The sequence below is a fragment of the Balaenoptera borealis genome, assembly GCF_965194805.1.
Source record: "Balaenoptera borealis genome assembly, chromosome: 8".
NCBI lineage: Eukaryota > Metazoa > Chordata > Mammalia > Artiodactyla > Balaenopteridae > Balaenoptera > Balaenoptera borealis.
The window spans coordinates 117,204,682-117,218,142 of NC_138865.1; the positions used below are offsets into that span (position 1 = coordinate 117,204,682).

Genomic DNA, 13,461 nt, shown 5'->3' on the forward strand with positions numbered 1-13,461 from the left:
CCCGGGACCACCCGGCTGTCCGTCCGGCGAGAGCCTCGCTGCCCACAGCGCCTCGAGGTGGCGCACCACCTTAGTTCAGGGTGGCCTGTTGTCTGCTGGGGCGCAGCGACGCCTGCCTGTGCGCACGGCCCGGGGCCTCGCTCTTCAGCTCGAGCCATCTGTGTTTCCGTGTGCGGGTTGACTCATTCTCTTATTCTCAGTGTGTTTCCACATACGCCGAGAGCTGAGAAGTGCTGTGGGTTTTTTGGTGTAAAAAGATTAGTCATTTGGAGGAGTTTTTTCATTCTATGGCAAGGGTGTTTTAAAGCCGTGGGTTTCCGTTCTGTTTGTGTGGCATTTGGATCGCTTCCTACTGAGTTAAGAGAAGGGGGGCGGGGGGGGGGGGCGGGTCTCTGAGTTGTAGGAGATGTAACCAAAATGCGTTTGACTCTTCCGTGGATTTTTGTTGGTGGATTTGAGAGGCAAGTGCATTGGGTGTTTCTAGCAGGTTCCCATTCCCCAAATCGTGTGTCCAAACTTCTGGAAGCACAGGTGTGGGCTGCCTCCTCTAGGAAGGCACCAAGGAGACATGGGGGCTTCGCAGGGCCTCGGGTACTGCCTGCCCGCCGTCGATGACTGCGACTTCCACTCTCCACTGACGCCTGGCGTTGGTAGTCTCTAGCGTTGTTGGCCAGCCAAGGGAAGGAAGTTCAATTTGCAGGCCTCGCCTCCGTCAAACTGTGAGCCATGTGGTTAGCTGTGGTGAGAGTGTCCCCTAGTGTTGCCCTGTGTGGCTTTCGCTTGCTTTAAATGAACTCCCATTATGTTGACCCGTGCACAGAAATTGAGAGGGGGAGCCCCGTTTTGCAGCTGTTAACAAAGAAGCAGAACTGAAACACCCACCACTGGGAAAAATGAACCCGAGTGTGTGCGTGCTTCTCGAAGGTCGGTCAGGTGCACGCAGCCAGAATGCCCGCCTTTTCCAGATTCGGTCGTTTCCCTGCTGCCCTCACTCAAAGGCACAGTAAAATGGAAATTGTGATTTCTGGTTGATATGAAGTGACACTTTAGAGAAAAGATTGCATTCTTTAGTCCCAGAAACCAAAGGTGGCTTCCTGGCCTTCATGTCGACTGTGTCCCCTTAGCTTGGTCCTTGGGGCAGGACTGACGCTTGGGGAGGGGGGTGGGGAATGGTGGTGGCATGGGTATTTCGAGGACCCCTGGATATTTTCCAGATAGGATTTTCTTTAACTTAATAAGCATTTATCAAACTCCTCACTTTTATTTGCCGGACCCTGAACTTGACACTGGGATCGTGGAAGCGAATGGGACAGAGTTCTTCACCTCAGGCTGGTCTAGGTGCTTAGAATCATCTGGTTGGTGGTAGTCTAGTTAGTAGGAGAAATAGGCAAGTGTGACAGTAATTGCGGTGTGGTGTGACAAGGGCTGTGTTAGAGGCACGAGCTCAGATCTGTGGCACCACGTGGAGATGAGAGGAGGGACGGGTGAGCTCTGCTCAGCAGGGAGAAAGCAGGACGGGAGTTGTGAGGGGGCGAGCAGGAGTTGGCCAAGGGAACGGGGCCAGGAGAGGAAGGTAGAGGGCAGAGAGGGCTCGCCGAGTCGCAGAGGCCTTGAACCCGGCTGAGGAGCTGGGACGCTGTTCCGGAGGCAGTGGGGCGTGTTGAAGGGTTTGATGCACGGGAATAAGGTGGTCGGATTCGCTGTTCTCAGGGACGCCTATGTTGGCGAGCCCTCGAATGAGCTGAACAGCTATTGCCCCACCTCCCGGAGCCCAGGCCAGGGCACGGGGAGGCGTGCGCTCCAGCGTCCCAGGGCGGCACGCGGCCGAAGACCAGGCCCAGGGAAACTGGGCCTTGGCCAGCTTGCAGAGCTGTTAAAGGCTCAGGCGCTACCCACACATTTGCCAGGATTTGCCAAAACAAAACAAGAGTAAAAGCACAAAATACACTAGATAGCAGTCCAGGAAAGGCTTGTTGGAAAACTTTAAAAAGAGGTAGAGTTTGCACTTGGGGAAACTGTAGCTCAGTAGCTAATGCTGTGCCATTATTTTCCGAACAACTGAAGAAGATGATTCTAGAGGAGGGACCCCCTGGAGCTCAGCGGTGGGTTTTTTTTATACCAATACATCAGAATTACCTGGAAGTGGGTGCCTTCTAGAACATACTTCTCTAATGATGTGTTATTAAGCTTTTTATTATACTTTTAATGATTTTTCCTAAGAGCCTTATTAACTTGTGATCCCATAGTTCATAAAAAAAATTACAGAATATAGTTGCATAGATTTCTGTGAATAGTCACTCCAAGGGGTAGCTAATTAGGGAAAAGGGAATGTGTCATTTTCTTCTTCTTTTTTTTTTTTTTTAACTTGTGAATGTGGTTCTTTTTTTTTTTTTTTAATTATTTATTTATTTTTGTCTGTGTTGGGTCTTCGTTGCTGCGCGTGGGCTTTCTCTAGTTGCGGCGAGCAGGGGCTACTCTTCCTTGCGGTGCGCGGGCTTCTCATTGTGGTGGCTTCTCTTGCTGTGGAGCATGGGCTCTAGGCATGCGGGCTTCAGTAGTAGTGGCATGTGGGCTTCAGTAGTTGTGGCTCGAGGACTCTAGAGCGCAGGCTCAGTAGTTATAGGTCACGGGCTTAGTTGCTCGGTGGCATGTGGGATCTTCCCGGACCAGGGCTCAAACCCGTGTCCCCTGCATTGGCAGGTGGATTCTTAACCACTGTGCCACCAGGGAAGTCCCAAGGGACTGTGTCATTTTCTAGAGGTATATTAACCCAAAATAAGGTACTGAGCAACTGCTAAATAAATTATCCCTCCTTCCACCCCACCCTGCACAAAAAACATCTGTACAGTATGTTTCCCACTTGGCAAATAAGATTAGTATCAACATCTGGGGCGTTCATCTCCACTACAGACATTGAGCGTTTGAGTGGGTTCTAAATAGCAGTGATGGCTAACATTTATTGATTCTTACTACGTGCCTGAGTCTGAGTGCCTTATGCTTTACACAGAGCACCTCATTTAATCCTTCCAGCCACCTTAAGAGAAGGCTACTGATATTACCACCATGTAAGGTTGAGAAAACTGAAGCAGAGAGAGGTTAAGTAACCGACCTAGCGTTAGTTACATGGCTAGCAGTGACAGAGCCAGGATTTGAACCCAGGTATCCTGCTCCAAAGCCCAGGTCTTTTTTTAAATTGTTACGCAGGTTCTGATTCCTCATATACCATGAAAAATATACATAAACCACAGTTATGCATTTTAAAAATCACCTTTTCCCCAACCCCCCCGTTCACTTCCCTCACAGGCTATAGCTACGATCTGCCTGTCTCTTGAAGACTACTTGGGAAATCCTTGCAGTTCTAGCCCAAGCTTTTGTTTGTTCAGCCAGTTCCCACTGAGCCCCTGTTTGTGCCGGACCTCCTTGTCCTGGGTGTTTGGTATTGCGGGCCCCTCAGCGGACAGACCAGACTCTCCTTAACCAGCAGGGGGAGCGAGGCCCTACTTTTATCCACCACTGGGCCCTGTACCTTCAGGTCAAAAGGAAGACCCGGAGAGAAAAAAAGGGAGCACTCGGTTGGCCCCTATGGATGGGAAACTGGAATTACAACAAAGGCCCCCTGATGGGGACTGGCTAGTTTGAATTTTGACACTCTTCAGCAGGTTGTAGGCATGTACTCTCTTTGTTAAAGGTAGGATGTGCCTAAGAGAACTGTCAAGTACAAGAAGCCCGAGGTTTCAGATGAGCTGTATAGTAAGTTTGTAAGTCTGTTTTCTTTCTTGAAACAGTTGTGTACGTGATAGAATTTGGAAAGGTCTACTGTTAATCTAATTGTGTTATTAAAATTGACTCATAAGCTAGCTGACAAATTTACTAAAATAGCAGAAATTAACACTGTTGAAAAAAGTTAAAACTTAGCACTGTACTCAGTTCTTTACCTATTTTTCCAATACGTAATATATACAGATAGTTTCCTCTACCCTTGATTTTGGTGTCTTTCCAGAAACAGTCCACATGCACGTATCTTTCTTAAGCATATGGCAGTGTGCTATAGACACTGCTGCTCTGTACCCTCTGTTGTTTACTTAATGTGTCTTGGCAGATATTCCTTGACAGTACGTGTAAGGTGGTCTTGTTTTTGTATGGATATATTTTAATATCTCACCAGCCTTCAGTAGACATTTGTCTTCTTTCCACTACTTTGCTGTTACAAACAGTGCACAGGGATTCTCGTTGTTTGTGCACGTGGGAGAGTGTCCTGTTAGGTCAGCTCCTCCGAGTAGAACTGCTGGATCAAAGCGCTCGTACCAATTTGCGCTCCACCACTGGTGCGGAGGAAGTGCCTCTTTTCCCTACCCTCACCAACACAGTATGTTTTGGTTTGGGTTTTATGTTTGTTATTTTCCCCCGCAGGAAATAAGGGCTCCAGGACAGCGTGAACACTGGGCCGTCGCACGCGGCGGCTCTCACTTCACGGCGGGACGGGGGCTGTGCGCTGGGGAGAGAGGCCACTGACTGCCATGTCGCAGTCGCTCGGGCAGCGGCTTCCCTTCTGGCCATGGAGCTAGATACGGCCGCAGTACTGGGGGACCAGAGTCATGGGGGCTCCTCTGTGAGATTGTTTCCTGTGGACTTTTCACTTGAGCTTCAAGTCCCCCACCTGGTTTGCGAAGCATCCGCCTTCCTCGGTCTAGCTCAGAAACTGCCCCGTCTCTCCAGCGCGTGGACCCTGGTCGAGCTGATAGGTGCAGGGTGGCACTTCGCTGTGCTTGTAACCTTGCTCCCCTGACATCGGGTAAGAACCGGAAACATGTGGAAACTGATCTGTCTTAGACACGAGCCCAGCACTGCGGCCAGGGGTCCCTGCTGAGAGGAGGCATGGAGAGCTCTAAAAGCTGTGCAGCAGCAGCGGGGCGCTGAGCTGTGTTTAAAAATAGTGTTCTTTTTTATGCTGTAGAATTCCTACTCTTGGGGATGAGGCCAGTGAGCAAAAGGGACGAAGCTGGTTAGAAAACACCTGTGAGATGTTGAGTCTGGAAGAATGTATCTTTGAGAAAGACCAAAAAGCCAGCGTTAATTAAAGAACCAGCCTGTCTTCCATACAAGCAATATGTTTAGTCTGCGTCTCAGGAGTAGAGATCAACTGTGTTAATAGTAATAAAAGCGAGTCCCACCGAGCGGGTGCTGACCGTGTTCCGGGCACTGCACTCGGCACCCTTTGTGCACGAGGCAGATACTGCCGTTCTCTCCATTTGGTAGATGAGAAGACAAGCTCAGAGATAATCTGTTATCTATTATGTAGGTAACTTACCGTGGTTACACAGCAGCAGAGCTTGGTCGGTGTAACTCTCAATCACCCTCTTAACCTCTGTGCCAGCCAAAGCATTTGTCCACACCTGGCCAGGCGAGTCAATCCTCATGAAGAGGGGGCAGTTGACCCAACTCCCTCCTTGACAGACAAGACTGAAATTCACAGCTTTTATTCAGAGTGTTGCCTTTGCCCTAATCATTCGGAATTACCTTTTTTTAAAAAAATTTAATTTATTTATTTATATATTTTTGGCTGTGTTGGGTCTTCGTTTCTGTGCGAGGGCTTTCTCTAGTTGTGGCAAGTGGGGGCCACTCTTCATCGCGGTGCGCGGGCCTCTCACTATTGCGGCCTCTCTTGTTGCGGAGCACAGGCTCCAGACGCGCAGGCTCAGCAATTGTGGCTCACGGGCCTAGTTGCTCTGCGGCATGTGGGATCTTCCCAGACCAGGGCTCGAACCCGTGTCCCCTGCATTGGCAGGCAGATTCTCAACCACTGTGCCACCAGGGAAGCCCCGGAATTACTTTTATTTTACTATGTAAATGGAAGAATCCTCTTCAAAAAGATGATGGAAATTTTTAAAATAAAAGCAAAGGAATATAACAGGGATAGCATCAGGGATATTTCCAGTTTAACACAGCTAGAAATGTAGGATGCTGTTAGTAGTTTAAATTATAAATTGAACCAGGTCTGATTCCAGCAGGGGGAGACAAGTTCACACTGATTGTCCTGAAAGAAAAAACAAGGAATTATTTATACTGTCCACACATCATGTGCGTGTGGTTCGTGTGTGTGTGTGTGTGTGTGTGTGTGTGTGTTTGTGTGTGTGTGTGTGAGAATGAAGAGAGAAAGGCAGAAGAGGGATGCCTTTGAAAGCCATAGTGTTCCTTTTTCATGTCCGTGCCTCTCAAGACCTAGAACATGGTTCTTGTAGAAAAGAGTCAGTAGCTATAAGAGCAGTGTTCTATCGGAAATGATTTCACTGTGCGAGGTTCATTATGTGGTGCTTTAAACCTAGAGAGCTTCATTTGAGAGCTACTTTTTGAACATACTGTTGGCTGAGCAAGATTCTTAAAGGCCCTGGTCCTTACGTGAGCAGCACTGAATCCCCTAGTTCTGGCAGGCACTTGGCTCTGCAGCCGTTGACGGCAGTAGCGCGTCACCCTGGTAGATCAGAGCACTCCACGCCAGAAACGGTATGGTCTGCTGAGCATGTTCAGGGGCAGGGAGGACTCCGGAGAATTAAGCAGCCAGTGAGGTGGTGGCGGGGACGTGTTCTTCTCCCACCCATGCAGCTCGACACAGAGACTACCCAGGATGTTTAACTGACATTAGGAGCAGCACACCATTTTTAAAGAGCGGTAAACTGTGTCTAAGTTTCAGCCCCATCGAGCCCTAAGCCAAGTGATAGTGGGCTGACACATCTCCCCACTGGTCATGCTTCGCTTGTAAACACGATTGACCAAAGCAAGACAGCACTAAGTAAAGGGTGACCCATCCTCTGGCAGTCTTCCCCACGTGCCAGGGTAGGAACCGGCTAGCCACAGTGAGTAGGACACTTTAGCTCTTTGTTTCCCGAAGGGGCAGGTACGGTGTAAATAAAGCTCCACATTTAAAGTACAGTTGGTAAAGCTTCTCTTGGGGAATCTGGTTTTCTAGAAGCTCTCTCCCTATCTCCCATGCAGTCTTGCTCTTCGGACAGACTCAGACTCCATGTTGCAACTTGGAGGGTGGGGTCCTGCTTCCCTTGCTGGTTTTTATAGCAACAGACTGTGTCATGTATCACCCACCTGCTTCTTGCTTTGATGGTCAGTTGAGAGGACAGTGGGTTCTTCAAGTCAAAAAGAGGTTTACCGGACGTAAACCCACAGCCAGGCTCCTGAAAACAGAGCCGACAACGGCACTCCAGACTGATACGTGAGGAAATGCAGAAACATTATCACATTTGCTCTGGGCATTTGCTGATACCTTTGTCTCCCGTTGGCATTTAAATACTGTGAACTTGCCTAAAACGCGATGTGTACTGATGATACTTGTGAAGCCGTTGTTAGGGGAGCTGCTAGTGAAGGTTACTTTAGAATCTGTGAGTAACTGACCTGACAGGTAGTGGTGATTGCTTCATTGAGAGCCCCGTGAGACCGCATTCTTAAGCAGTTCAACATCCTCTCTTTCTGCCATATCTTGAGGCATCGTTCTTTGGTAGTGCTATACATCTTTTTGTGTCATCAAGGTCTCTTCTCTTAAATCAAGTACATTTCGGATTCTTCAAGTGATTTTTCTTTTTTTTTATATTAAGCATTTTGGGAGGCCTTGGAAGCCAGCTGTTCTTTAGGGAAGTGGCACCAAGTTTGTGGTATTTGCCTGTACACATCTCCCTTGCTCCCCACAAACTCCACGGGTGATGGAAACAAGGATAGTCTGCATAGAGCCACCAGGGCGAGTCACCAGCATATTCAGCCAGCCTTGACGTAGTGCTCAGGGTGAGAGTTCCAAAGCTCAGCACCGAAGTGGACAATTCTTCCTGCCGTTGGGGTGATGATCGGGCCACCTTGGAACCTGTCCAGAGCGATGTCGTGGTTGAGACTGGTGGACCTGGGTGATTGTTCGTGGAAGCTCCAGTTTGTATTAACCATTCGGGTCGTACTTCCCCCACTTCAACACTTTCCTTGCTGAGATAATGTCATCACTTCTTTTTTTTCCTGCAGGAGGATACCATGGAGGTGGAAGAGTTCTTGAAAGAGGCCGCAGTAATGAAAGAGATCAAGCACCCCAATTTAGTACAGTTACTCGGTGAGTGTGTGGAGCTCTGGAGAGAGGGCCTTTTAATTAGACCCTCTGGGGTGATACAGGTGCTATTAGAGAAGAGGTGGGTGGCTCACTGCATTGAGGTTTCCGATTTGTACATCTGTCCCCCACCAGCATCCAGCCCTTGGTAAAAGGAGGCCTGTGTGGGAGGGAGGTGTGTGTGTATGTGTCCGTCCGTGTGCCCACGCGAGTGAGGGAGAATGTTATTACTTTAAATTGATACCCAAAAGCAGTCAGATGCAAATTGGCATCTGAAACCTAAGAATTTCAAGAGTTCCTTCATGGAAGTGATTCTGTATGTAGACATATCCAGTTGCGGGGAGGGTCGGGGGTGGGCGGCGGGCCTTAAACTAACAGTGATTTAGTTTGTCTGATGTGGCCCAGCCTTTGCTTATGAACTCAGTGGCAGCCTCTTCCTGTTGAAGTTCATTGGCTTGAGAGGAAGGAAAGAGCGGGGCCACGTCCCTCCCACAGGAACATAATCTCAACCCACAAGTGCATGGAACCATCTTAGAACTTGGGCCCAGGACGCAGGGGCAGAGTCCGAATCCGTTTCGGAAGCCTTGTTCTTCAGGGCTCGTCTTTTGTGATATGTGTTCAGTCGGGAGCAGGGCAGCACCCTGAAGCCTTGTCTCGTTGGCAGGGGTCTGCACCCGGGAGCCCCCGTTCTACATAATCACTGAGTTCATGACCTATGGGAACCTGCTGGATTACCTGAGGGAGTGTAATCGGCAGGAGGTGGACGCCGTGGTGCTGCTGTACATGGCCACTCAGATCTCGTCGGCCATGGAGTACCTGGAGAAGAAGAACTTCATCCACAGGTAGGAGCCCGGCGAAGCTGCCCCCCACGGGTCTGTGGGGCGCGCGTGGGGCGCGGGCATCCTTCGACAGAGAGCCCCAACCTGCGAGGTCTTCTGGCGCAGCCTCTCACTTCAGTGCTGGCAGCTCATCGGACCTTGGAGCAAAGGCAGCCGCCAGGTTCCTGACGCCGCCGGCTTCGGGTGTGCATCCGGGACTAAATTCAGCCCGGCCTGGCTCCTGGACCGCCAGAGCGCTTAATCCCCAGCCTGAGAAGTATTGAATATTTCACTGCGGAAGCATTTTGGGCTAAGAGGAATATTGAATGAAGTTTATAAAAGGCGCCCCTTCTAATCATCACGGCTCCCTCTGGAGTAGAGCGCTCATTGCTCCTCCAGGGCCGGGGTTCATCAGTTATGACCTCTTCCTGGGAGCCGTTGGCATTGCTTTTTACACAAGCGCTCAGTAACAGCCGTGTGTGGGCTTTGTTTCTGTGCCACGTGTTTTTCCTTCTCGTCATTATCATTTCATTCTCCACTTAACTTGCTGTCATCTGGTTCAGGGATGTTTCCACGAGTGTCAGAATTGTGTATACGTCATTCTGAATTAAGCGTCTTTGCTGCTTTAAAGCCTGGAGTGTTTTGACCTTCAAGTGTGCCACAATTATCCCGGTCTTTGCATTCTTTGCTGGTGGAAATGGCTTCCTAGCAAAGTGACGGCCTGTGCAGGACAGAGCCTGATGGGCTTTGCCAGAGTCTTTTACACAAGACGTTCTCCCCGCCACCATGGGGACCTTTCCTACCCAATTAACTCAAGTATGAAACCTGTACATGAGACTTCATAGTGAGGAGTAAGAGTAGCATGTGTGAAATGCTGGCGGCTCCTTGTAAGACGGATTTTCTCTGCTCCATGCGAGCCTGCTTCAGATGCGCCTGTCACTCAAGAAAGTGAACCCTCTGAGGCTGCAGGTTGAGATTTCGTGACTCCTGGTTTGCCTTGCACGGCTAGGTTCGTTGTCTCTTCATTCAAGCAAACTTAAAGTGCTTTACCAAACTCCTATCAGGCACAACTCTCCTGTATTTCCTTCCCCTCTGATCGCTGATGACCAGGCTATCTTACGCAGCCATCGCCTTAAGCTGGTGCGTCTTCTCATCCCTCATTTGCCTTGCGATTTCATGGTTAATGTCCGTGAACCAAAGATTAGACTCCTACTTGCCAGGGAGAATCAGGAGGCGAGAGGAAGCTGATTACACAGGAGAGAATTTATAGGATGCATTTGGATAAGCATCAGGAAGAAATAGGACAGTGGGAAATACATTTGGGTAAAGGATGTCGTGGGCTTTTTTTAAAATTTTGTCCTATCAAGTCTGAATAGGACAAGCGAGGCTCAGTCTGATGCAAGTTTCTCGAGATCGAGGCCTGGCCTATGCGTTTGTGCCCCGTGCCTGGCACAGAGCAGTAATAACTCAACAGACGCTTAGATGACACTTCTCCAGGCATCGGTGGAAGTGCTTTACCTATTAATTCACTACCACTCACAACCACCCTAAGAAGTAAGCGCCGTCATTATCATCTCCATTTTATGGCTGGCATAACTGAATCCGAGGGTGGTTAACTTGCTCCAGGTCACGGGGCCAGGGAGCCTGCTCCCTGTGCCACCCTCGACGTGTGGGAGCACGGTGGGTGCTGAGGGACGGGCGCTGCCCCCCAGGGGGCCCGGACTCCATTTTCCCATTGTCGGTATTGCACCTTTATAGACGACGGCGGTGGACTTGTGAAGCTGGAAAGCTAGCTGGGAACTCTCACAGATTAACTTTTTCCTTCCCCAGAGATCTTGCTGCCCGCAACTGCCTGGTAGGGGAAAACCACTTGGTGAAGGTGGCTGATTTCGGCCTGAGCAGGTTAATGACAGGGGACACCTACACAGCCCACGCCGGGGCCAAGTTCCCGATCAAGTGGACGGCACCCGAAAGCCTGGCCTACAACAAGTTCTCCATCAAGTCGGATGTCTGGGGTAAGGGCTGCTGCTCCGGTTTTGTCCTCGCCCGTGCAGGGTGGGGCTGTTTCCCTGGTTTTCTTCCTCTCCTTGCTTTTTCACTTCCTCTTTCTTGCTCTTTCATTTCTTTTTCACTACTTAATTCTCTTTCTTACTTCTTTTTCATTTTAAAATCTTTTCTCCCCTGTTTTCTGTCCACAATGAAGTAAAAGTGAGCTTTTTTCTTCCAGAATAATTCAGATTAACTGTTTTTCCCCACTCCCCAGCTTTATGTCTTCACTCTTAGTTTGCTGCCTAGGTTTGCAGGGGCAGCTGGCCCACCCTGCGGGCACCCAGAGTCTTCCTCTGTGGAGAGAATGCTGTATAGTTTGGTTTGGGATTCAGATAGAATATTACCCTCTGAAGCCTCTGAAGTGTGACAGTATTTTATTTTTACTTTTTTGAAAAGAACTTTTTATTATGCCAATTGTAAGCATACCCTAAAGAAGACGGAGTTGCCTAATGCGCCCCCGGCACCCATCACCCAGCTTTGCCGTCATCACCTCATGGCACCTCTCATCCTGTACACCTGCCCACCCGCCCGATCCTTGTTATTTCAAAGCAGATCCCAGACAGCATAATATCTTGTCCAGGAATATTTCACATAACTCTCTTAAAGATGAATTTTTTATTTGTATAACCACAAGTTGAGATTAATTTCTGAATATTATCAAATATCTAGTCAGTGTTCAAATTTCCAATGAAATCATAAAAGTCATGTTTTTTTTGCTTTTTTTTTTTTTTTTTAACAATATGTTTGAATTGGGATGGAAATACGAATCTCACAGTGCTATTAGTTGACAGTGGCCCTTAGGTCTCCTCTAATGTGTAAAATTCCTTCTTTATCCCTCTGCGTCCCTTGCTAGTTATTTGTTGAAGAAATCCCGTCATTTGTCCTTTAAAGTCTCCCACACTCTGGATTCTGCTCACTGTACCCCTGTGGTGAGAGTTATCATGTTCTTCGGTCTTCACTCTCCCTAGATAATGGGTATTTGGATCGAGACAGCTTGATCACATTCGAGTTTGACTTGTTTTTCTTTTAGTAAGAGTACTTCATAGGAAGGGGTGTACATTTTCATCAGTAGGCCCATAATTCTTGATTTTCTCTGTTTGTCTAGATCTGCTGATTTATTAGGGGTTGCCAAATGATAATTCTCTAATTCTCATTCCTTATGCATTTATTAGCTCAATACTTCTATAAGAAGAAACTTCGTCTCCCCTGTTTGGTTATAGTAGAGGCACAGTTCATACAGGAAAGATAGGATAAATGTTTGTTTCCTTGCCTTTATTTACCGGTTTCCACGATAACAAATTGGTTTCTTAATACCCTCCAATGGTGACCAGGTTTTTGTTGTTTTTCTTTTGTGATATTATTATAAGCTCTTGGATTGAAATATATTTGAGTATATTATTGACTAATCCACTGCAGTTATTTTTTTAATTGATATTCAGATTGTCTCATCTTTGGCCAGTGGGTTCTTCAAATTGTTCCTGGTCCTTTTGACAAAACCCTATAGTCTTCTGTAGCATCTCTGCTATCTGGAATGATAAACTATTCCAGGTTCATTCTCTGCCCCAGACCTGAATCACCTGTTTCTCCAAGGAGTTCTGGTTCCTCAATGGGACCTGGAATTTCAGCGATTCTGTAAGATTTTAATGAAATTTTTGGAGTTGGAAGGGCCCTTGGAGATAATCTCATGTACCCAGAAAGGAGAGGTGACCTGTCCTAGGCACATGGCTAGTTGCTCACAGAGCCATGAGTAGTAATGGCCCCCTCAGTTTCAGTCCTAGGTTCCTTCCAGCACGTCTCCCAACAAGATGGCTAGGCTACCTAAAAGACCCTGGAGGGGCTGCTCAACCCAGGCCCCTTCTCTCCTTCTGTTTTAGTCGGTGGGAGTGCGTAAACGGAAAGCCTCATTCCGTCCTGTTCTATCCGGGGCTGTTGGTAATTAAGAGCCGGGTGAAATGTCAGTGTCTGGCCTGCTTCTGAGGGTGTAACTTCTGATGTCTGCTGCACAGTTAACCAGTTTTAAATGCAGTGTAGTTAAATCTTACACATCTTGAACGATCCTGCTCTTTCTTTTTTCTTTTAGCATTTGGAGTGTTGCTTTGGGAAATTGCTACCTACGGCATGTCACCTTACCCAGGAATTGACTTGTCCCAGGTGTATGAACTCCTAGAGAAAGACTATCGCATGGAGCGCCCGGAAGGCTGCCCGGAGAAGGTCTACGAACTCATGCGAGCATGTGAGCCTTCCCCTGCCAGTTCTAGAAGTCTCTGTGGGCACTTTACATATACCCAGGGCAGGAGGATATATGTAAAGTAAAAAAATCGAAGTATCCCGTTTCCTCTCTTCATTCCCTTTCTTCAGAAGCAACTAATGTAACAGTTTGCTACCTATTTTTTTTCCACTTTTTTCAGTATGCCTTTATTTACGCATAGTATTTTATGTGTGAGTGTTTTTTGTTTGTTTTTAATGCAAAAATGAGATTGATAGATACCAAACCTGGGTTTCTTA

The 13,461-nt window shown here is 48.1% G+C and overlaps 1 protein-coding gene and 1 long non-coding RNA gene across 6 annotated transcripts in view; both read left to right on the forward strand.

Annotated features, from left to right (window-relative positions):
- ABL1 (ABL proto-oncogene 1, non-receptor tyrosine kinase) overlaps positions 1–13,461 on the forward strand; it is a gene marked incomplete at its 5' end in the record, with an annotated part of 132,703 nt that overhangs the window by 111,751 nt on the left and 7,491 nt on the right. For all 5 annotated transcript variants that reach the window (XM_082400719.1, XM_082400721.1, XM_082400722.1 and 2 more), the window contains 4 exons: positions 8,011–8,095; positions 8,754–8,931; positions 10,738–10,922; positions 13,037–13,189. In XM_082400719.1, the coding sequence (XP_082256845.1) occupies positions 8,011–8,095; positions 8,754–8,931; positions 10,738–10,922; positions 13,037–13,189 (601 nt within the window). The remainder of the gene's footprint in view (positions 1–8,010; positions 8,096–8,753; positions 8,932–10,737; positions 10,923–13,036; positions 13,190–13,461) is intronic.
- LOC309632877 lies at positions 5–5,102 on the forward strand. The gene is made up of 2 exons (XR_014247105.1): positions 5–4,792; positions 4,955–5,102. It is a non-coding gene; the product is annotated as an uncharacterized lncRNA (long non-coding RNA).